General features: G+C 40.1%; 1 protein-coding gene across 1 annotated transcript; it reads right to left on the reverse strand.

The window, feature by feature from the left end:
• Positions 1-1,166: 1,166 nt before the first annotated feature.
• On the reverse strand, positions 1,167-25,064 carry LOC139722745 (mitotic spindle assembly checkpoint protein MAD1-like). The gene is made up of 16 exons (XM_071634028.1): positions 24,956-25,064; positions 21,258-21,385; positions 20,502-20,668; positions 19,371-19,553; positions 18,708-18,760; positions 17,834-17,905; positions 14,583-14,664; positions 14,015-14,145; positions 12,875-13,051; positions 11,663-11,749; positions 10,206-10,350; positions 9,106-9,303; positions 8,117-8,320; positions 4,839-5,052; positions 2,990-3,180; positions 1,167-1,646 (listed from the first exon to the last, which is right to left on the reverse strand). The coding sequence occupies exons 2-16, from the start codon at positions 21,331-21,333 to the stop codon at positions 1,491-1,493; spliced, it is 2,136 nt and encodes a 711-aa protein (XP_071490129.1). The 5' UTR covers positions 21,334-21,385; positions 24,956-25,064; the 3' UTR covers positions 1,167-1,490.
• Between the last annotated feature and the right edge of the window lie 15 nt (positions 25,065-25,079).

Below are 25,079 nucleotides of genomic sequence, written 5' to 3' on the forward strand. Positions count from 1 at the left end.
TCCATTGTCTTGGTGACCACTTAATGCCGTTTTGCCACTAAATAAGATTCACAGAATTTAAGATTTGCAAGCAGTTTATGGCTAAACTATAACCGATGTCTATGCAAAAACTCAATGGAATCCCATTTTCTGTGCTCATTTTTCCACCAATAATTTATATTCATTTCTAGTCAATTTTCTTCTGTTTGCATTTGTTACATACTAAAAAAGCTGCATCACTTTGGTGATCCCTCGCATTTATCCCCAAGTTGAATTATCCTTTGGGTTTATGCCAGGCTCAAGTGTGTGCTTGTGTGTCACACACAAACACACTGCTATAGCTTCAAACCATCCGAGCATTGAGAATTTAGGGTTTCTGGGACGAACACTGAATTAGGGCTTTCTATAGCTTAGTCGGTAGAGCACCGGGCTAGCAATCTGGAGGTCTCGGGTTCGTATCCCGATGGAATCCCATTTTCTTTGCTCATTTTTCCACTTACAATTAAAAAAAAAGAAACAAAATAACTAGAAAAAACTGACATTGGTAGTGAAATCAATGACATTTGAAGCTGAGCATACCAACTGGGGTGTACTCACACAAAAAAATAGTGAAGACTAGATCAGCAAAACCTGGATTTTATTTTAAACATGTTCTGCTATGAGGAGAACAAACATCTTCTTGAACATGTTTATGAATGTTTTTTCACCGCAATGCACAGTAACTGTTCAGGCTCTATCCACAACATTGGTCATTACAACTCAGTGTGTCTGCTTATGTCGTTTCTCTCAGATGACATTCATCTACTCATGCACAGAATGTGACTCTGAATTGACTTATAGCTGAGTTCACTCGCTGATAGTACGATGACATCCTTCATCTCTTAATCAAATTTAAAAAAAAGGAATGGAAGGCATTGGTCTGCTGTCATTCACTAATACAACTCTTCGTATCATGTCACGCAAAAACACAACATAAGCATTGAATAAATGCCCTTTATGCATGACATACACACATCACTTGACCTTATAGTTTCATCTTGTGAAAGCATCTTTCACATGCAGAACTGCAGCATGTGCACACTGTTCCCTCAGTGCTCATTATTTCCTTTTTTCTGAGTTAAGTCTGTAAAGAGCATAAAGAGGCTTATCACATGGAAGCTCGTCCAAGCATCCTACTTTGGCTTCTTCTGATCTCAAATTATGGCTGGGTGAACCAGTGCAGTGTGAAGTGGGCATCTTGCTCCACCTCCAATTGCACAGCTCCTGCATGAATAGGCAAGGTCTGAAATGGGCATCAGAGTCCAGGGTCTGCCTAAAATTATAGCATGGTGGACTGGAGTAGTGTGAAAATGGCAGGTTACTCCAGGATATTATCTAAGGCGCGAGTAACCTGCCATGCTGTCATTGGCATTCAGGTGCCTTTACCAACAGACGATCTCCGTTCCACCTAGGGTATGATTTCACCCGGGGAAACAGCTAGAGAAGTCCATCTGGATTTTCTGTGGCTCCAATTACCTCATGACTGTCTGGCGATTGAAAAGGTCAAGGGTCACTGAGCTAAGGAATGCTGGAATGCTGTCACCACGGAGTAGGAACTCCTCCACCATATCAGTGAGCGTGGATGAGAAGTCATTCTCCAGGAGATTCATCTCACCAGTTGGTGTCATCTATGCAAATGAGATGTATGGGAATACAATGCTGAAGTTTACAAATCAAATACTTAAAAATGTAGTAGGTTTACTTCTTATCCAGGATGTATTTCAAGTAGCAATCACCTATGAAGCCATTTTCCCCTCATTTTGTATGTGTGCTGCAGAGACATTTCCTCTGAAGTCAAAAATTTTCATTTTGAATGGAATATATCTCTAGAACTGAAGGAGCAACTGTATTTGTCACGGATAATTAATGGAAAGAAAAAGGCATCTGCATTTTTAGAAAATGTATGGTCGAATGTGTCACTGGATAAAATTTCATAGCAATTGTGACCTTTCATGGTGAGATTTCCAGGATCACACTCACTGCTGCCATTTTGAATTTAGAACAATGAAAAACCAATCTTCTTTCTGCAAATTCAGAGTCTTCGGGACTGAACAACAGTTTGATAAGAGCACAGTCTATGGATGTATGAAAGCTCTCTAAAACAGAGTGACAGTGGTGATATTAATGACATGAATGCTTTGAACTAAGGCCATATTTTCATTTATTTATCTTACTGCATCTATGTTTACTTCAACAGCACTTTCTACTCCCACAGCTTGCTGTAAAGTGCAGTTACCATGTGTATCGTCTATTTACTCTGTCTACCAATACCTCTCATTGCACACTGTAAAACGAGGAATGTTTGCATGCATTCTAATTTTGCGAGAGCCAGGATTTGCGAAATTAAAATACACGTGAAAGTGCTTGTCTACACTTTGTGCAGTGAATGTTAGAGGCAACTCGCGAAAATTTCATGCTGCGGAAGAGGCCATCGGCTCCAATTGGCAAAGTTTCATCTTGTTTCACAGTAGTTGCTTAGTACAGCCATTATACTAAACAGCTTTCATGGTACATGTTCTTGAAAGGTTTCCATGGTGGTATAGCATTTAGTTGTGGGTGATTTCAAAGTACACCACATATCATTTCTCCTAAGGACACTAGGAGCATGATTACCAAATGCTGATATTGAGTAGGTTCTTTTCAGAACCACACTTACATGTAAGAAAGAATACAAGTAAATGCTGTACCACGAAACCACCCACCACTAAGCATTCATGGCATTATCAGGGTACCGTCTCATGAAAGTTGTCAGCCCATACAAGTTCTGCAACTTCAGTAAATCCTAGGTTTTCATTGGCTTAGAAGCTCTGGTATCTGACTGTTACCATGGTGATTGTCGGAAACTGACAACTTGTCAGGGCTGACAACTTTCATGAAACGGTGCCCTGGTGTTGTGTATGTTTAAAATGCCTAAACCACAGTATGCCAGGGCATCTGCTGTGCCTGCAGGTTTATGAAGCATTCAACTGACCTGAAAGTGTAGGATGTCGTTCGGCGTCTCTGCATACATGGACAACAGCTTGTACTGGTTGTTGGTGGGGTTGTCGATGCGGTAACCAGTGAGTCGGTAGCAGGCCTGCCGGAACTCCTGGATCTTCTGCGAGAAGACCTCCTTGAGACGCTGGTTGCGGAGCTCGGAGAGCTCTAGCTCCTTCTTCACATCTGATTGATTGAAGGATTGACAGAGAGATGGTATATGAATAATGCACATTACAGAGGGTGTTAGTAAGCAAATAATCAACGTTGGTGAAGGTGACGGGACAAACTATCACTTCCGAGGCGATCTGGATGTAGCTATCTTTCCGGAGCGCAGCTGAGGAAAGATAGCGTACACATTCAGATCGCCGAGGAAGTGATAGTTTGTCTCATTGCCTGAAACTAAAAGTTGATTATTTGCTTTATATTCCACATCTAGAGACCTAGATATTCCCCTTTTATTTCACATCTGAAACCGTTTTAGCCGTCTTTAGGTATCCTCAGGGCTTAGACTACGTAGTTTATTTCAGACGTATGCGCATAGATGACAAAACAACGAATTTGCTCCGCGCCCAGCCCGTGGCCCCGAAATAAAAGTGCATTGCACTGTGGTCTATCACTTGACCCAGGTCAAATGATAGACCACAGTGCAACGCACTTTTATTTCGCGCGTACTCAAAATTGTAAGTTATATCACGCGTTAGGACTGTGTGGACTAAGAGATCAGCAAAACAAAATCACTATCATCATAGAATGTAACGAACTTGTCTTCTCAGGTGATGTGATGGGCAAAACTACGCTTTATCACGTGATCAGCTCTTGACCAATCTTATAGCAAGATTCTTAGTATGTGGAACATAATGAGAATTATCCATCTGATGGTAACTTTTGAACAGTCAGATACATTCAGGGTGGTGATGAGTATGTTCATCTGACTATTACAAAGTCAAGCAGGGTGGATAATTTTACTAACGCCTGACTTGTTACATGCATTAGTTGTTTTAGAAAATGGTGACATAGTTTCACTTCTATTGCAACAAGTTTTGCCAGATTCCAAGGCCAGTACATACCAGCTCCAAGCTTACCGAACTGCCCAAATGCAATGCATTAGTAATACACAGACAATGTAGTTGAGTGCAGACTATCAGTCGTTAGTACTGGTCATTGGTACACTAATGGCTGGTAAAAAGTAGAGTGTGGCCTTTAGGCAAAATAAAACACTGGTCATGCAATTACTCTTGGCCAATCATTGGACTATGATCAATATCACCAGTTTTATAACAGATATTAAATCAAGATTGCTTTTGGATCTTCTCAGCCCCTGCATAGCAAGAAGTGTCATCGTCTCGTAGATGGTGGTATTGCTGCTGTTGCAGATGATGACTACACAGTACTGCATACCCTGTTATTTCTGCGTACAGATATTTTCGTGCATGAGGTCATAGATATTTTTGCGAGATGTTGTTTTCACGAATTGACGCAGACACTATTAAAACGAAATGTACCCAAGTGCATAGAGACTTTCTTGCGTGTTGTTAAATTAATGATCCAACTTTGATTCGCGAAATTCACGAAAATTAAACCCTCGTGAAAATAATGGCTTTAACAGTACATGATGATTATCAGGATAATGGTGATAATAATGGTGATGACAGATGACAAGGCTAGTGACAATGAAAATGATAGCATTGATGACGACGATGATGATGGTGTCGGTGTTGATGAGGGTGGCAATTAGGAAAACAACAAATAACATGATGATAATGCCGATGGTGAAGATGATGACAATGACAATAATGATGACAAATTCTGGATATGATGAGATGGAGAAAAATAAAACCAACCCTGTACTGCTCGCGTTTGCTCCTCCTTGATCTTATTAGCGATGACCTCTGTATCTCCTCCGTCTCCGGACTCTTCCAGCACCCTCACTCGCTGCCTCAGGGTCTCGCACTCCGCCCGGAGTTTCTCTAGCTCCTCCCCCTTCTGTTTCTTAGCAACGGCAGCGGGGTTCATGCTGAAGGACAGGATCTTGGTCTTGGTGGGGTCATAGTCTCCCTGTTCAGATTGAGATTAAAGTGATTTCTGATTAAAGTGACGTGTGAGCTGAACATTTCATAAGATGGTCTTCACGCATGATCACAGTGCTTGACATAAATGTGATAAAACATGCATGTATATCTCTGCTCAGGCCTTGCTTCCTATGTGGTTTACCAGCAATATGGTTCTACCAAAGGGATATTTCACAACATCAACCAGTGTGTGCATTACAATTTACAGATTTTTTTTTTTTTTAAATCTAGTAGGATTATTTCCAGGAAGCTATCATTTTTAAAGAGTAAAGAAAGAAAAAGGTCAACATGAATCAATTATGTACATCTTGATAAAGCAATGAAGGATATCAGAGAGGAAAAAGAGGCAATAAGATTTAACAATATATATGTGACTACCCTAAATAATGTTAAGAATTATTGGGCATGCGTCATTCAAAGTAGAATTGAACTTGCCATGGAATGTTTGCACATGCAAAACCAGAACTCACAGAAACTCTGGCAGATTGCCAGAAGAATGAGCCTGGGTGAAAGTGTGCATCTTCTCCCCTCTTTTCCCCCCTCTCCACCTTCCATCATCCTCTTCCGAAGGGAAGGGGACAACATCAGGTCAGAGATTGATGGGGTACTGGGAAGGGAGGGTTTAATCTCTGGTGACATAAAATCACAAAGCAACCATGGCTGTGGTGCTGTGAGGAACGGTCACCAGTGTGATTATTATTATTATTATTATTATTATTATTATTATTATTATTATTATTATTATTATTATTATTATTATTATTATCATTATCATTATCACCATCATTATTATTATTATCATAATAATAATGATAATAATAATAATGATAATAATAATAATATTATTATTATTATTATTATCATTATTATTATTATTATAATTATTACTACTACTACTACTACTACTACTACTACTACGACTACTTAATAAACTGATTAATTAATTAATGTTTGTATTATTTTCTCCTTGTCATCCAGCACTGCTACTGGCTAAATGGTACATGTAGCTGCATGATATCTGATCACACTTAGAATATAATCAATGATTTGACTCATGCATTTCAGTTTAAAAAATGATAGGGTTAATTTTTGATGAGATGTATAACAATGATCCCTGTTCGTTTGATGACATGTAGGCTACTTAAGTGTGCATTAAACATGATTGTAATATCCTTTTAGAAATGTGACTGCATTAACGGAAACTACAATGCCAGGTGCGTCTAATTATATGGTTCAAATTCACCAAAATCAAACAGAAACTAGAAATGTCGCTAAGGCGACTGGTATGCCTCCACCATAATGCACGGTTCTCCTAATAGGTCTATAGTACACTGTCTTGACAATGTGTGATGACAGTTTCACACAATTGGCAAAATATTAGAATGACAGGTTTGCCACAAATGTGCTGAATGTTCACTTTCCTAGAACTAGGTTCAATTGGATGAATGATTAAAACGTCAGAGTGCAGGTATTTGGGGAACTGATGATTTTTACTTGACTTTTGACCCTTTTATAAGTTTATGCATTGAGTAATTTTCAAGGTATTGAGAAAAAGTATAATTTCAGTATCAAATGGTAAAATAGTATTATCTAAACCTGGCCTTTGACCTTTGACCTCACAGTTCCAAAGAGAATCACTGTTAGGTAGAACATGCATAAATATGTAAGTTTCATGATGATACCTTGAGTTACTTTCAAGATATGGAGGAAAAAGTGCGATTTTGCACTTTCACTTGACCTTTGACCTTTTGACCTTTGACCTTTTGGCAAGAAACTTCCCACAGAATATATATTGGGTAATACATGCATACATCAAGTTAAAAAAAATCCTTCAGGCACTGCATAAATATAAGGAAAGTAGTGATATTTTGAGGAGTTGACCCTGACCTTTGACCCCCTGACCTTTGACCCATGACCCCCAACTTCCCTAGATAATCACTGCCCATCGGTACATGCATATATACTAAGTTCTATGAAGATACCTTGAACCATTTGCGAGATATGGCGAAAAACATGAAATTTCAATCTTTTGACTTGACCTTTGACCCTTGACCCCATGACCCTAAAATCCAAACAAAGTATCATCCCCCCAGGATATACCCTCATACCAAGTTTGATGTAAAACCACCACACGGTTCTTGAGATATCGACAAAAACAAAACGGGACGAACGGACGGACAGACGGACGGACGTACGTACGTAGGGACGGACGGACGACCCAAAAATATAATGCCTCCGGCCACTTCGTTGGCAGAGGCATAAAAAATACTCAAACTCAGACAAATAAGACAATCTAAATCTTTCTTCTGTCATTGTGTACATTAATAGAAAAGGTCTCAATCTTTGGTTATCTCTGCAACTTTGCACTTGTTTCTGTAATTTTTTACCCTTTATCAAAAATGTTTGTGTGTGTGCACGTGCATGCATTTTTCATTTATGTGTGACAGTGACACAATGTTAGGTTCAACGTAGCTACAAAGTACTGTAATTTGTACAATGGGCTCCCACAGTCTGACTTGCCATCTGCATTCCCAATAGACACACACATACACACCTTCACACACATGCACAAACACATACACTTACAAAGGACACCACGATGTAATTTTTAACAAAGCACCCCATCTTACATGATTCTGCCATCACAATTTGCAATATGTTGTTTTGTCGTGTGAACACTGACATTGATCGAGACATGCATTGATTTGTCATATCAACAAGCCGTTGATCAAGACTTCCATCGAGGGTGCAAGTTCAAGAGTACTGGTGTGTTGTTGGGGTAACTGACAAGACCATTTTTGGTGAAAAACACTTTTTGGGATCAATTGTCAGACAAGTGAATTAGTTAAAAGATGTCCTGTCCAAATCCTAGCAATCTTACCCCAGAAATGAAGCAACCACGGCACGTCAAAGGAAAGGTGTTCTTATTTGTTATGGTGCTTTAGCTGCCATGCTTTTTAGCCCTCCTGAACATTTGACTTTTGGAGATACTAGGTTTTGTCCCCCCAGCTAGTGTTCTGAGAAAGAGAGAGAGAGAGAGAGAGGGTTACCTTCAGCGCACTCCTTTCCATGTGCAGCTCCAAAATCTCATTCCTCTCAGCCAGAGTCTTGCATCTCTCTTCCAGTGCTGCCACCTTCCCCCTCAGCTCCTCCACCTCGTCCGACGGGATGACGCCAGAGAGGGCGTCCTTCTTGCTGGCGGCTGCCTGGGCACTGGTCAGCTCCTCTCGCACATGCCTCAGCTCTAGCTGCAGCTGCACGCATGAGGGAAGGAGAGGCAAAGATTGAGAGGACTGAGAAAAGTGATGCTATCAATTTTTGTTACTAAGGGAACCAAGCATGTTATACCATTACTGGTTGGGTAGTCTAGTAAAAGATGAAATGATGCTTTATAAAGTATGGAAGAGATGTATCCTTCTTAGCACTTTCTTATCACCAACTCCCAGCTCTCCTGTTGTTCATGCACAAAAATATCAAAATCATGATTGTTTTTTGGTCAATAATTCAGGAACCTTTTGCCTCCCAAATACAGAACACAACATTACTGGGTTATTGCAGCAAAAACATGTTCTTATTACAAGGGATTAAACCATTTTGCTTTGAAAACAAGTGAAAAGAAGAAATTTAGCCGAGACTTGTGAGTAGGCAAGTGGAGAGTTGTAAGGCCATGACATCATCTACTCATCAACTTTGCATGTTTGGATGCTGCTAATATGACTGATTTGGAAAAAATATAAAATGTCACAATGCTGCAACTCTCTTATTACATGTGCAGTTTTGATCAGCCCTCTATTGTTCCATTCACCTGCTTCAACTCTATCTACCAAAGCTAATTTGAATATGGGGCATCTTATTGCACTCTAGGGAATCCCTCACACTGATACTGGATAATAATGATGCCATCTGCCATCCAAAAGTTTGAATAAAAAATTGAATTCCATAAGTACACCGCTCTCATACATTCGAGCAACTCATGAAGATCACCTTCTGTCTATCCATTCTTTTTTTTTACCTGGTGCTTGTGAGCACACACACTGACCTGTTGGACCTGCAGCCGATACTGACCGGCCTCTGCATTGGCCTGCTTGACCGTCTCGTCCAGCTGCTCGAGCTGGCGGTGGCAGGCCTGGGCGTTCTCTTCAGCCTGCTTCAGCCGGGCGTTGGCCTGAAGCTCAAAGCCGGAGTGGGTCACCTCGGTGTCGTAAGAATTGAGGATCTGGCGCATACCGTCTCGCTCCTGGTGGTTGGAATCAGAGAAGGAATTTGCTTTTGGCAGAACCAAATTCTTCGGATTAATGATTCTTGCATTAACTTGCTTTTATTAAAACTGAGTGACAAATTGCCCTTTACAGACGTAAATAAACACAAGAATCCTTAATTTGAACAGATTATACAGTACTTACTGCAATAAGGGATCAGAATCATCACTGGCTATTGGGCAGAAGGTTGGTAGTCTAGTGGATTTGATGTCTGGCTAGCAGTCAGGAGGTAATTTGTTCAAGTCCAACCCAAGTATGTATGCCCATTATCTTCAGGAACACCAAATAATCAGTGTTAATTCAAATTAATGGCAATTTGTCAATCAGTTGCAATAACAACTTGATTCTTGTCAGCAAAATAATGCAACTTCTTCTCTTCTCTGAAAGTGTGACAACAAAAGCCTGCAGTTATTTTCCTTTCCTCTTCCAGTCTCCCCTCTTGCTAGTCTATTATTTGTCACTGTTAGCTTCTTTCCATGCTTCACAAGAGGTTGTCAACCAACACAGATTAGAGGTAACTGCATGATGTGATGTACAGTCTGTATAATATGTTATATTCCTACATCCCAACATAGGAGAGCACTATGCCATCCTACACAAGGATTGACATGGTCAAGATCACTGCTTTATTACTTCACGTGTAAACTGTAAACCCAAGAAACTGAGGTGACAAAAACAATAACTATCTATGTTTCATATCTGTGAAAACCAAGAAAGTCAAGTGTGTAAACTAATTTGAGTTTCCAGTAAATTGTATGCCTATCCTAAAACTAACACATATTCAGGCTTCATTTCACCATCTGCTTCTTTGAATGCAAGAGATAATATCCATTCCTTGCTAAAGCTCTACAAAATAGTACAACGTTCATTCATATCATACCTTAGTCAGCATGAGTAGTCTCCTCTGCAGTCTTTTGACTAAATCATCTTGCTGCCTGTTATGCTCCTTTTCCTTCAGAAGATCCTGGCTGATGGAGACTAGTTTCTCACTGGTGGCCTTGTATGCCTCTTCATTTGCATGGGCACTGGTTGCAATATGAGCAGGGAACAAGATGAGCAGGAGGCAAAAAACAAAACAAAAACAACCCCCCCCCCCCGAAAATGAAGAACATACATTTAGCAAATATGCATTCACTGAAAGTCATGGTGTGTAGTAAAAAGAGAGAGAGATGTACAACTCCTTGAGATATTCTGCAAAGAAATAGCAACTGCTGTGTTAATAATACTCAAGTTGGAAACATGCAGCAATACTGCTAATGCCATATCTATGATCTGCTTTTCGATACTGCAAGTGAATTGATCATGTATACAATTTAAGTCCACATGATCAAGAAAGCAAGGTGATCAATATACAACTGTAAGCAATGAAGGAAACATAGAGTAAAGGAACAAAGAAAGAAAACTGAATACCAGTAAAAAGGGAGGATGTACATATGGTAGGCACCAAACACAAGAAATTTATAGTGCATTTATTGAAAGCATCGATTTATCACAAAGCTGCTAATGTCTGCACATGCACAAATCAGATTGCACACAAACTTGGGCACCAGCCCACAGGGTGAATCTGAGTGAAGATATGCATCTTATCCATCCTATCCCCCTTCCCCCATCCCTCCTGCCACCCCTCATCCCCAAGGGGGGAAGACAGTCGGCAGGTTGAGGAGGGGGTTGGGGTACTGGGAGGGGAGGGTTTGATCTATGGTGACATAAAATCACAAGGCACCCATGGCTGTGGGGATGTGAGGAACGGTCACCAGCAGGAGACTATTGGGCAATATTTCATGAATAGTAAAAATATAATCATCATAAAAATATTTCGCACAAAACCATGGAAACAGGGTTTCTTGGACTTGATGGGTAAAACATGAATGATAATCATGATGATAATCATACAACTAACTTTATACAGTGCATATCACTTGAGTATCTTTGCACTTGAGAATAACATATGACAAGTGTGTGGGTAGGCTACAGATTTACACTGAGTACCAATTTTAACTAACAAAAAGCCTTTTTAAATAGGAAAGCTTCTACAGTTTTCTTAAATGCATCTATCATCTGCATTCTAATTATACAATCTGGAACATTGTTCCATAGCACTGCAGAAGCAGCAAAGAAATTAATGTGATCCATAACATTTTGTACTAATTTTTGGGGAAACAAGAAGTGAATGGGGAAATGGCACATACAAAGCATGCCGACAAAATTTAAGAAATACTATATTCTTAATATGAGGAGAATAATTTCTCAATTTGGATGAAGAAAAGGGTGCCAAATATGATAAACATCCATCAGCTGAAAGCTCAGCACATGAAAAAGGGATGAGTGTGAACCCACCTTGCCATATACTGTCCTTGCTGCTCCAAGAGACTCACTTGCCCCCTCTGGAGATCCGTTATTTGCTGCACCATTTCTGAAGGAGACCTGCGACCAGAAAATGATAAACAGATACTCTATACACAGTATATTTCACAGTGTTTCTATTTTTATTAGCAAATGCTGCACAACTTAACTGATATTTGCAAAATCAACAACAACACACACACACAAAAAGAAAAGAAATGTTCCCAAATAAACAAATGCACAGTGTTTCATCTCCCAGGTGGGATATCGCTCAAATTTTTCTCTTGAAAAAGGTGATGATAGATGATATGATGATCAAACATTTCCACAAAATCCTTGTGTGTGTTAAAGGCATAATTTACCATTTGCAGATGAATAAAAAACACAGCATTAGTGCTTCAAAATAGTTCTAAAATGTGAGTTAGGGATAGAAACAATCAACGTATAAATTTGAATCAGTATAATCTATGATAAGTATTGCTAAATATACAAAATGTGAACAATATTCATACTAAAAATGTTTCCAGAATAAACCGTCTACAGTTATGGTTTATTGAGAAAAGCAGTGATATCTCCCTATATTTTAGGCTTTACTGCGAAAATTTTATACGGTAGGATGTTTTATGATACAACTGACCTACACATATGCATCAAAAGTGGTATCTTGAAAATTTCTAAAATCACTGCTCCCAAAGGTAAGTAGGACCTTTAACTGTTTGCAAACAAAACGTAGGTATGCTGGCTGCATGTACATAATGACAGACGCTATCATATATTGAAGAGGAATACATTTGCTACAATCATTTATGCCGCATTTCACAATAGCTGCAGGCAAACTCTTCATAGCTATTGGCAAAGTTATGATGAAGCAATAGCACTGAAAGAGCACACTATGATACATGTACACGAGTTGATTTTGCTGAATACTAATTGCCCAATGAAATTTTGAATAAGTATATTTTCTATCTCTTAACATAATCTCACATGTAACACACAATTCTAGCATTGTACAGTCTTCCTAGGAAGGAGCTTACATACACCAAGCTTGACAAGCACTAACAAGATATTCTTGTACCTGCTTATTTAAGGTGAATCCCCAATTTTTCCACGAAAGTATGAATTATGTCAGAATATGATGCCAAATTTGTGATACGACAGTGACGATACCCTGTTGCCATGGAAATAGGAGAATGGGGAGGTACCTACTTGGGTCTGCTGGGTTGGTCCCCACTGATGGTCTCCCACCGATGGAGCCTGGCCTTTAGGTCCTCGTTCTCCACCTGGAGACGGGCAAACTCTGTGCACCTCTCTGAGGCTCTGGCCAGCTTCGCCTCTAACCCTGTCACCTTCTCCTTCAGAAGGGCGTTGTTCTCCACGGTCTCCCTGCAAGAAGGCAGCATGTCACTCTTCTCAACAATACTTGTGAACAACAGCAGAAAATACATCAGATCACTTGGAAAGCCAAATGGTGTCATAGGTTATGGTGAGCACTACAAAAAAATCTTTCAACAGGAAGGTTTGAAGTCCATAAATGAATCATTCACTTTTTTCATATGATGGATATGCCAATCTCAAACTGAAGAAAATAATCAGTCTGTCCTTGTAATTGCATTCTTTTTTTAATCACAGATTACACAGGGATAATAGAAAATATTCCAATAAAAATGCATATGTAATACTTTTCAAACTCCTTTTTAAAATTTGTTTATAGCAGAATAGCAATACTTCATAATAAACATATCCCTGAATTTGTTGCTGACTTCAGTTCTTCGGTATTCTTCATGATGAATACTAAAAATAAAAACAAGATATATATGTATGTTATTCTTAATATACCTTTAACTTCAATTACTCAGTCATCAAGTTCATCTTTCTTTAATATGTTTACACCAAATCTCACAAATTGATTTCACTTATATGGATAATTCATTGAGTGACAACTTAGTAAAAGTATTGATTGGTATCAATTTCACCCATGTATTATCAAAGTCACATTTTGATATACTGTAAAACACGATATATTCGCGGCACGAAATTTTCGCGAATTGGAGCCGACGGCCTATTTCCTGGCAAGAAATTTTCGCGAATTGCCTCTTGCGTTCAATGCATATAGTGTAGATAGGAAATTTCGCGTGCATTTTAATTTCGCGAATCTTGGCGCTCGCGAAATTTGCGAAATTAAAATGCACGCGAACATTTCTCGTTATACAGTAGTTGTTTTCTCAGTCTCAATTAGCACTTCTCATAGAAACACAGCCAAAGGTGGAGGGTGCTCTTTATCATGAAAGAGCGACCTAAGATTCACAAGAATATGAAGCACCATAGACACTATTCACACAAATCTACCTGTAGAAAGCATTCTCGTGCTTGAGCCGTGAGATCTCCTGCTCCAGCTTGGTGACTTTCTGAGCGTTGGCCTGGACGGCCCTAGCAACCACCGCACCATCCTCCTGATCCCGTATCTGCTGCTCCAACATCTTCCAAGAGAAACGGAATTGAAAATAAGAAACAACAATAACAGTCAGCCAACAGCGACAGCTGCCATGAAGTGAATCTTTTTCATGCAGTCTACATTGAGCAAGAGTAAAATGTTCTAGTACATGAATAAGAGTTTGACTGCTGGGTACAATGTATTATATACTGTATACCTGGTGCACTTTATGATGTTTATATTTCTGTGACTTTTGCAAATTGGCTGGTATTTGTGGAATTAACAACATGCAAAAATACTACCTCCCATAACACAAATGCCTAGTAAATCATATCTAAGCTGTATAAACACTATCTTTTCTACCGACAAGGGATATTAATTTCTTATTTTTTTGCGTGGTGAGCGCTCCCATGATATGGTAAGAATACTTCTTACATCAGTCAATATTTCTGTATGGTGATGTGATAACAATACTGACCCTACCTTTATTTTATACTGTGCAGCCACCAGCTCTGACTTGTATTCCTCCATTGCCCTGCGCTGACTGGAAGCATCAATGCCTCTCCTTGAAGGAAAGAACACATCAAAAACCAACTGATAAATGGGATTAATACATTGCCAAGCATAGAGCAGAACAGATGAAATCTGTATGAATAACTTATCTTACTTATATAACTGTATCATGGTGATGGCAGACTTGATGTTGGAAAACTACAACCAAAAACTTGTACTGACGAAGATTGCTATATGACATGCTCAGATGAGTTACACAAGTAATTTTTAAGCATATACGTGTACATAAGGACATACAGATAATAACATTGGGACCTGATATTTTAAATAATTATCATCTGGAGAATTCCTCAATGACTGACTCCGAACAATATAACGTCGGTCGTGCGTCTGCGCCGATTGGCAACAACACTTTCCTGCCATCAAATCAAAAGAGCTGATGAAGCGTCCTGGATCGGCCTTGAACCGTTTTCAGAATTGAAACAGTAAGTTCAGTTGAATTGATTTAATTTTGTACCTTTAAAGACCTAATAAAATGCGTGCAAAATGTTTTAATATGCAAAAGAAATGTAAAATATATGTCATGATTATCAATGTAAATATGTTGTCAGTGTCGTTCCGGTTTTTATCGCTTCTAGAAACTCCCCCAAATGTCACATTTTTGGAGGACCCCGTTACAGCTTTTGCGAAAAAGATAGTCACGTGACCAACACCCCTGAACCGATTGATGACGTATAAGCACGGAGTTGTGCTCAGTTAGCAGACGCCGCTCAGCACAAGCACTCAGATTACTAGCTTGGTACACGCGCGTACACGATAGCTAGCCCGGCCAGGCCCGGGCCCCGCGGGATGTGCGCTCCCGATCGACCAACTGACTGTCGACATGTACGCGTACGCATTACCACGTACATTATCACAAAGTTAGCTTGCACAGATACCTGGTACCTCGAGCATAATGTCTTCCCCTATATGGGTAAACTTCGACATTGATGATGATGATGAAGACTGCAGCTCTGACGATAGCGGAGAAGAAGAGGAGGCACATGAAGTTGAAGGGGAAGATGGGGAGGGAGAGGCAGCCGATGAACCAGAACGTTATCGTGGGGCTGCACCTTACCGATATGAACCAGCTGCATCTCCCCCGCTGCCAGTGCAAGAGCATATAAAGAACATGGCACTAAGCCCGAGAATAGACCTCACGGAAACGATCGCCTGGGAAATACAGAGTGGTATGTCTGGTATGCCCCCATATAGTTTAACGTTAGAAAGGATATACGTGTACTGTATTCTACATGATTGACATTGTAAGTTGTAACTGCTTGTCTAGTAAATAGATTAGAAGAACAGACCCAGCTTGCTCACAAAGTGAACGGCTACTCCGGCCGCAGCAAGCAAGGGGGAGCGTCCCGGCCGTGGCCTGGCCCGTCGGCCGGCGCTTACATAGTAGTCTAGTACTAGATCTAGTAGCAGTCTACTAACAATGTTAGTAGTTATAGTAGTCTACTAGTAGTAGTAGTCTACTAGTACTACTACATGTGTACTAGTAGTAGTACTATTACCACTACGGAAGTAGGTCTAGTAGACTAGTAAGTAGTAATAGCAGAATCTTTGGTAGTAGTAAAAACAGAGGCTACACTCTAACGCCTATTCGGGGATATGTTGTTACAGGGTGGGTCGTGGCTAAAAAAAAAAGAAAAAAAAAAGGCCTAACCAGTTTCCCATACCATAGTCAGTTTCTGCAATATTTGTTATCAGTAATTTAGATGCGCCATTTTCTAAGAAAAACGATACCAAGAATGATCGTCAATTTTGGTCGAGTAGTTTTTGTTTTATGCTAAAAATCATACTGTGGAAGGAAGCCCAAACGCCGTGCTTGGTCTACCGATGAATGCCACGGTGGGGCTGGATTCACGAGTAGGTCTAGGCCTATAAAGCAGGCGAGTCGCCGTAGTATTAGTACAGACACGCAGTGGTGGTGGGGCTATCGTGAAATAGGCCCCACCACAGTGCGTGTGCACCGTACCCGTGCGTTTATAGCAAGCAAGGGTAGGTCCTCCTTGGGTTTAGGGTTAGGTAGGGTTGTTTGGTTAAATTGGCCGTTAAATTAGTCGAGGGCCATGTTATGAAGTCATTTTCGCCGCATTCACGAGTATTGACTGTGGAAGGCAGCCCCACCGCCGTGCTTACCTACCGAGATGAACGCCACACGGTGGGGCTGAATTCATGAGTATTTAAACAGGCGAGTCGCCGTAGTATTACTATTTATCTATTAGTACAGACACGCAGTGGTGGGGCCTATTTCACGAGTTTGCCGAAAATAATGGATATCCAAGCGTACCACAGTTGTAATCTGTATTATTGGCAGTATTAAATCCGATACAGTTCATTAAATATTCTTTTGTCTAGTAAAGGCTTAGCCAATGACAATAGTGCAGCGCAGCACCTGCTATGCGCTCGCTAGTATAGCTCGCTCCCCCGCCAGCGCTAGCCAGTGCAGCCGCCGGCCGCCGGCTGTCGCTGCGCTGCGCTAGCATAGCCTTGCCAGCTCGCTGGCTACGGCTCTAGACTGGTCGTGAACGACTCCGTTCTTAGACGTCATCACAATTTAGAAGTGATAGTGCGCCGCATGCGGCGAAAGTATAGCATGTTTTCCAAAACCGAGGAAATTGCATCCATTATGTTAACAAATATAGAACAAAATTCAGAACAGTAAAAAAAACCGCACAACCATAGAATTACTTAAAATTTAACATTTAATATTATTACATTATTGAGAAAAAAATGCCCAAACCATTTTATTATGTCTTTAAGGAACGTTATCTGGATGAATCAGAACTTACACCAATTGATCATTGCAACATAATTTCAAACTGGTAGTGCATTGTATCTAATTCAAGTACAACGAGAAACAAGACACAACAACATGTCCCAGTTATATAGTACAACTGACTAGCTTTGGAATATTTTATTTATCAATTTCTTTTGTCAGTAATGTGTATTCTTTTTTAATTAAACCTGAAGAAAGTCAGGTGTGCTCTATCCTAAAGACAGAGTCTGAAGTACAGCTCTACAATAATTACATATTAAAAAAAATGAGCCCACAGACAAGCTTTCCCTAATGTTTTATACAATAAATTGTCACTTTCCTGAAGAGGAGGAAAAAATATAAAGAAGACAAAATGAACAAAACAGAACAAAGAGTGTTTCAGAGTGAAACTCACTTCATGTGATATCTGAGCTGGGCATCTGCATTCTCTAAGTCCACTCGCAACAGCTTCATCTCCGAATCTTTCCTAGACGACAGGGAGGAAAAGGCCAAATTAAGACTTGGCAGATTTGTTTGTTTGTCTGCAGTACCAATGAGAAGGTACCTAAATACGATATAGCCTGTCACATCACACCTAGTTTAACATTTGATCTGCAACTCAAGATTTTTTTTTCCACCATAGTTTTAATGCTTGTCAGGATAAAGTACAAGCAGCTTGCATGACTGAACTTTACAAGCAACTCCTGAAAATTCCTTCACATACATTTTACAACACTATGCCAGGTTTCATTTGACAGAGGAATACTTCAAAGAAAAAAAAGGGTAAGCATCAAGCTCAGAACAATCTGAAAACGTTTCAAAAGTCTCATGATAATGAAAATTTGAAGTTAAATGAAGCTGATAATTACGCTTTGAAGCTTTTCATAGAGGAAACTGCACCAAACGATTTACTAAACCTTCAGCATTGACAAGTGATTTTGCTTTAACCCTGATTTTCAAGTGCAGGGTGGTCCACGAGGGGTTTCAAGATGTCGCTGCAACATGCTCAAAACAGGTTCAAAATAAAATGTATTCAAACATGTGAAAAACATAATTAAACATCAAACCACCTGGTTCTTAGATATTTGTGTGAAAAAAACAAACAAACGAGAGATAACATTGAATGTAAGCAGTACAGAGAGAGAGAGCTGCAAAATATTGCATACTATGTGCTCGTGATGTGCGCACTGCACACACATACAATTTCTGTAATATACTCAGATTCTGAGCTTGCAACATGCTCAAATTTCAAGTAGTGGACTTCCCTGAAGTGTATCTTGTTCACTTACCTGTTGATGTCATTGGTGAGCTTGGAGATGCTATTTCGACTGCTGATCTGAAACTGTAAAGGAATAGGAAAGAAACATATGTGTAAGGCGGTACAATAACTAGAAACATTGCAGCAGAAATCGGACTGTCCAAATCAGAGTATGATAAAGAGAAATGGAAAACAGCAATTTCAAGCTACAAATATAACTTTGAGGTTACCCACAACTGTAACAAGTACGTGCAATATGGGTTTTTGAAGTGTTTTTGTTGTTGTTGTTTCAAGCTTTTAGACCTATTTCATTCCAAATTATGATATTAAGGAAATATATATCACAACAGAATTAATCTATCCGAGTTAATACATGGAAAACTAAGATATACACAATGCATTTGTTACTTGTCACGTGAAAAGAACCTTAACTACTCTTTCCTTCGATGACTTTTTTGCATCACTTTGGGGTCATTTTGATTGAGTTCTTCAGACCAAGGAGTTTCATTGTAAAACTGAAATAATCTTAATTAACCACAGTAACAATAATATCCAATTTTGATATAACTTGAAACTATAACTTTAAGGAAAGCATTTTTTTTTTTTTTTTGGGGGGGGGGGGGGAGGGAAGGGGAGCTTTTGCACCCCTTGCAAGACTCTCAATTTTACATATCTGGAGATGAAGTCTGCTCACATCCTGCATTAATGTCTCCAACTTGAGTTTCTGCTCCCGGAGTTCCTGAATCTGTTCATCGTACTGCCTTCGCATCCCTGCCTTGGTGCTCCGCTCTTCTTCGAGCTCTCGCTTCATCCTCTTCTCCTGGTTCACGATGAACTCAAGCTGGCGCTGAAGGTCCTCGACGGTGTCCATCTTTTCCTGTTGCGCGGGCATCAAGTGAGAGTAAGATTCTAATTGAAGGGGGATCTGTGTCTCTGATAGTTTGCATCAAGTCTATTTTAAGGTGACATATCATTATGTACACAAAACACAAAATGTAAAGTACCAGGTAATGTCACACACTAAGAGGGTAATGTTTCTTCACGTTAGCAGGACACAGTTGTTAATACAGGCAAAGCTGCACTCATTCTAAATGGGATATAGTAGCACAAAATTCTGCATCAAATGCATATTATATAAACTTCTCAAAATTGTTACCAATTCACCAAAATATCAAAAAGTTCAATTTTGAAGCAACAGGGAGTGGGTGAAGATAATCATTTTGTAATTGCCATATTACTATGACACTCGATACAGGCCTTATAACAGAAAATTATTTCCATAGTACAGTGTACAAAGAAATGACGCAAAAGCTCTAAGAAAATTGCAGCCGGGCCCCCATACAAGCTCTTGCATGCAGATACAATGCACCAGCCCCAGTGAAATAGCAGTCCAAACACCAAACACTTGAAACTACAGTATATAATCCATCATTGTGAAAGACCCGGTAGCATGGATATACCATGGAGTGGAAAGGCTGGCCCGGCTTGGATATAATCGAGAATCTCCTTTACAAACTGTGTACAGCTTTATCACTGAACCCTTGGATAAGCACACACACACAGCTGAGGAATCTCGATTGGAGTCGACCATTACCAATGAGCTTTCGCTTCCATACACATATTCACTGACAAGGGCTATTAAAGTGGTTTTCGAAAGTACCTCATGCGGTCAGTAAAGGAAGATTGATTCAATCCACCCATGTCTCCTCATGCCACTAGGTCTTTAACCCGTTAAGGATGGACTGATTTTGCTACAAACACGCATTTCCCACAGACACTTGGCCAAATATACTCGGGACTCATCCTCAACGGGTTAAGGGCGTACCTGTAGCTGCTTTTTGAGTTTCTCCTCTCCCTTGTCCGCCTCCAGCCTCGCCCGCTTGCTGCTGGTCTTCATCATCTCCATCTCCATCTCCAGGTTGGCGATGCGGCTCCGAGCCGACAGGAGGTCACCTTGTCTCTCGCGGGTATGCTGGTCCCGCTTCCTCTTCTCTGCGTGTGAAGGAAAGGGGCCAGTGAGTCCCATCATTAGTTTTCAGAATATGTTGCGTGTAAATGAAATCATACAGACACTTACAATGATGTCATTGTGATGGTTATTCTGGTTTTTGCTTCACTTCTGAAGATTATTGCACTACACAGCATTTTCTAATGTGAATGTTGAAACACTGGTATAAAATCATTTGCAAAGACAAACAATAGCATCAGTTGTTCTTTGCTGAATAGAAATATTGTTGTAGTCTATTACAAATATCATTCAACTGACTATGCCCTTGTCGTAATTCTCATACTTGCAATTCATACCCTATTTCTGTAAAAGATATTCATTCTTTCCATTTTTCATCAGGATGAATGCAAACCTAAAACATCACACTCACAGGATCATTCCTAAGCCTTATCCAGGGGCGGATCCAGGAATATCCGTAAAGGGAAGGCGCCTTTACAAAATTAAATGGGGGACAGCGTGCACCCCCATTTCATTCTTTAGAAGTTCTTTTGTCTTAACAAAAAATGAAGAGGGGGCATGCGTACTGTGCGCCCCCTCTGGATCTGCCACTGTTATCACAAGTTTGGTTCTTACCGATATCTTTGGCGATGAAGCTCTCAAACTCTCCCATCATCCGAACCACCATGGTGTTGTCTCCTGGACTCTCCATTCTTAATGAGGTCTTCTGTCAGCAGTCTCAGTCACGCAAAGTCTACTGAACACTAAAAGAGTAGTAAGCACATACATAACCTAACTGTGCACTGTATACATCATATATTTAGCAAGGGTAATCTTTCGCTAACTGGGACTCATTGACAATTTTGCAAGTGATTGAATTTGTCATGGAGTACAGTACCGAAAGGAGACATGTATGTGTGCATGTCACACTTTAATATGTTGGAATGAGAGTTCATACTTTAGCGTGTTTTTAAATTCGCGAATAGCATCCCACTCGTGAAATTCGCAAAAAATATAAACCTTAGAAATATTCAGCGTATACAGTAATTGCACACTTCTGTGGTTGGAGAAACTGACGTCTAACTGGAAATGTGGCATAGTCAATGGTGTGGACTTGAAATTAGACTAGAGGCCAGAGCCCACACCACACATCTGTCCTGATGGAAAGAATGTTAGAAATACGCAGACACTGTAGTAGGAACTTAATACAGTCCACTTCTGCTATTACAAGCACAGTTACAATTATAATGAAACTCTCATTACAACAATGAAGCAAAAATTCAGGTCTCAAAATTATCATCTATCTACTTATTAGTACATCTTCACATACTTTTAATACTGTTTGGCCATAACAAAATTTTGACACAGTGCACTCCTGTTATAATGAACACGGTTATAACAAAATTCCGGTTACAACAAAGTAAGAGTTCAGGCCGCAACATCACCCACTCTGTGTATTTTTATCATTTATTTGGTTATAACAGAATTCTGATATAACAAAAGGAAACTATCGGTCCCGAGGACTTCGTTATAAGTCCACTGTATAACAAAAGACAACTGCCAGTCCTGAGGGCTTGGACATGACAGAAGTTGCCTGTTAAAGAGACAGCAGGGCTGTCTAGAATGCAAACAAAAATCAGGTTACTTTCTTTGTGATGGTGGTCGTGTGATGCTACAGTATGATGTATGCTGCACGTTAGTGTGGCTGTATCCTGCCTCTCAACCTTAAGCCATGGTCAGACATTACATGGATATCCTTTTTTTCATATGCGGTCACATCACTTCAACAGCGGATTTTTCTGTAATTAATACAGGTGTACTGTACTAATTGAGATACTGTATGTGGCTGAACAAATGTTAACAGACTTGGCGTAATTGTGCTTTCTGGCATAATTTTTGACGCTTTTTTTTTTTTCATAGTTCGAACAGAATTGTTCCAAAAATATCTATTCTTCTGGATGGTAGGCCTACTTTCCTGCCTGTTTTTTTGCTTCTTTTGTTTTGTTTTTGTTTTTTTGACAATCCATACGCATCTTGTGTACTATGATCCAAAGACCTTTTTTTGTTTTTGTTTGTTTGATTGTCAGCCAACATGTAAACAGAATTGCATAAATGTGAATCTCTGGTGATGTGTTCGCTTGCTTGTCAGCTGATTTGGGGAGAGACTTGGCAGAAAAAAAAAAATATGTGAAGACACTTTTTTTCTTTTTGATTGTTTGATAATTGAAAAATGTAGCATAATTCATTTTCATGGTAATTGAGCATAACTTTGGGAGGCCTCTAGCACAATCCCATTTTTCATGCTAGCCATATACCATCGGTGGCAGTGGTTTGTTCCGTAAGCAGGGAAACCATGATTTCATCATTGGCAAGCCAATTCATTCTACCAAGGTACCCTTTTTTCAGTATCTTTGTGAAATCACAAATTTATCTCCCAATCGGTAGCAGAGAGCAGTCTTGAAATCTGATCTTTATAAAATTTGAGTCCTTTTTCAAGTTGTCTAAACAAGCAAGCTGTGGGATTTTCAGAGCAAGTTTGTAACGTATGCATGTGAGGAGATTTCTGTGCATGGCGTTTTATTGCATGATGGCTTGCATGCTGTCTGCACTGGATCCAGTGGGACACTTGCACGAAAGGCGCCCAAAGGCTAGAGGACGGCAGAATTCACAAAGAAAGTGAATTCATAATACCTACAAAGTGATTAATTTGCTGACAAATTCAAGTACCCACTTATTCTATCAGGGAGAAATAGCAATTTGGAATATATGCACACAATCAGGCTGGTTCTGATTCTATTTTTCTCTTTCAGTGCACTCCCGTTATAACGAACACAGTTATAATGAAATTGCAAGTACAGCAAAGTAAAAATTCAGGCCCCAGATTATCCACTCTTTTTGGGGTTTTTTTACTGTTTATCTGTTCGATTATAATGAAATTTCGATATAACGAAAGAAAACAGTCGGTCCCGAAGACTTCATTATTAATGGGAGTCGACTGTAGGAATGTTTGTAAAATGATGTCAGACTTCACTTTCATGGGGCTGATTCGTGCGCGGAGAGGCAAGAGCCGTAGGAAAAAAAAAATTTTGAGTCGGATCAGGCCGATAAGTGCGGCAGTCCTGCATTCAGCGATCCCGCTGGCGCCCGTTTCAGCAGGTCACTGCATATCGGTTGATTAGGAGCGTGTTTCTACAGGGGACACCTCCCATCACCTCGTATCACCTCGCATCACTGCTAATTTTGTCCCTCGCATCACCTCATATTTTACGACTACTAGAAATGTTTCTAATGAGCGATAAGTATGTGGTGATGCAGGACGATGCGAGAGAACTTGCTGTGAACCGGAAGTCGCGTATTTTACAGATGTGGTCACAGGTCACACCGTATGGGAAGGTAAACAAAATGATAAAGATAGCACAAACTGTCAAACTAGATCAGGACGTAAAATGTGCATTAGTATTTTCGCTCATACTTTTTTCACTGCCAATCAGAGAATCAGGAGTCAAGTTCAATCTGCTACTTTGAGAAGGAGAAAGTGGCCGCATGTTTAGGGAGATGCAACGTCTCAAATTAGTAAGAAGCATGTATGATAGGCTACATACATGTAACGGCATTCTGCTTTGTTTTGCGTCCCAAAATGAAATGCCCCTCACTACTTCTGTCATCTGCCGTGTTTTAATGGGCGCTCTGCATCGGTTGATTAACACTTGATTTTTGAAAAAAAAAAACAGATAGGATTTTTTCTTCTTTTCATCATGGATAGTGGACACGTGTGAGTAACAAAAAATCACCGTGCAAAGTTGCGACAATTTATACATCAGATGTGAGATGAATAGAAGTGAATAGGGGGGCCTCATGAGGCGTTCCCCCCCCGGGCCTCATGAGGCATGGGGGTGGTCCTCATGAGGCGTGGGGGCGGTCCTCATGAGGCGGGGCAGTCCTCGTACGCGGGAGCGGTCCTCATGAGCGGGTTTCCCGGACGCGTGTTTTTTTTAGACGGCGCAGATTGGGGACCCTAAAAATCTATTGGGGACGCTATCCCTAAACCTAACCAGTCCTAATCCTAACCCTAACCATCAAACCCTAACCCTAACCCCAACCCTAACCCTAACCCTAACCCTAACCAAAAACCCTAACCCAACGTTTTTCCCATAGGTTTAACACGCGCCATGCCCCAATCTGTGCCGTCTTAAAAAAAAAACGCTTCCCGGACTGATATAGCACGACCACGGCCACGGTACGGCACGGCCGCGGTGCGGTGTAATCGGTAATTTAGTACAGTCGTGTATGTAAATATCTAATTAGTTTATTGACATTATATCTACCATATTTACCTTGTGCAAGCGTTTCCTTCGGCAGATGCTGTATTCGCTACAATATATGGAAAATTATAATTATAAAGGCGCTTTTTCTAGCTCACTGCTCTGCCAACTCCCAGCCCATCCAGCTTCAAATTTC

Source organism: Diadema antillarum, unplaced genomic scaffold (genome assembly GCF_040938485.1).
Source record: "Diadema antillarum isolate AM-2024a unplaced genomic scaffold, OU_Dant_1.0 scf00000170, whole genome shotgun sequence".
NCBI lineage: Eukaryota > Metazoa > Echinodermata > Echinoidea > Diadematoida > Diadematidae > Diadema > Diadema antillarum.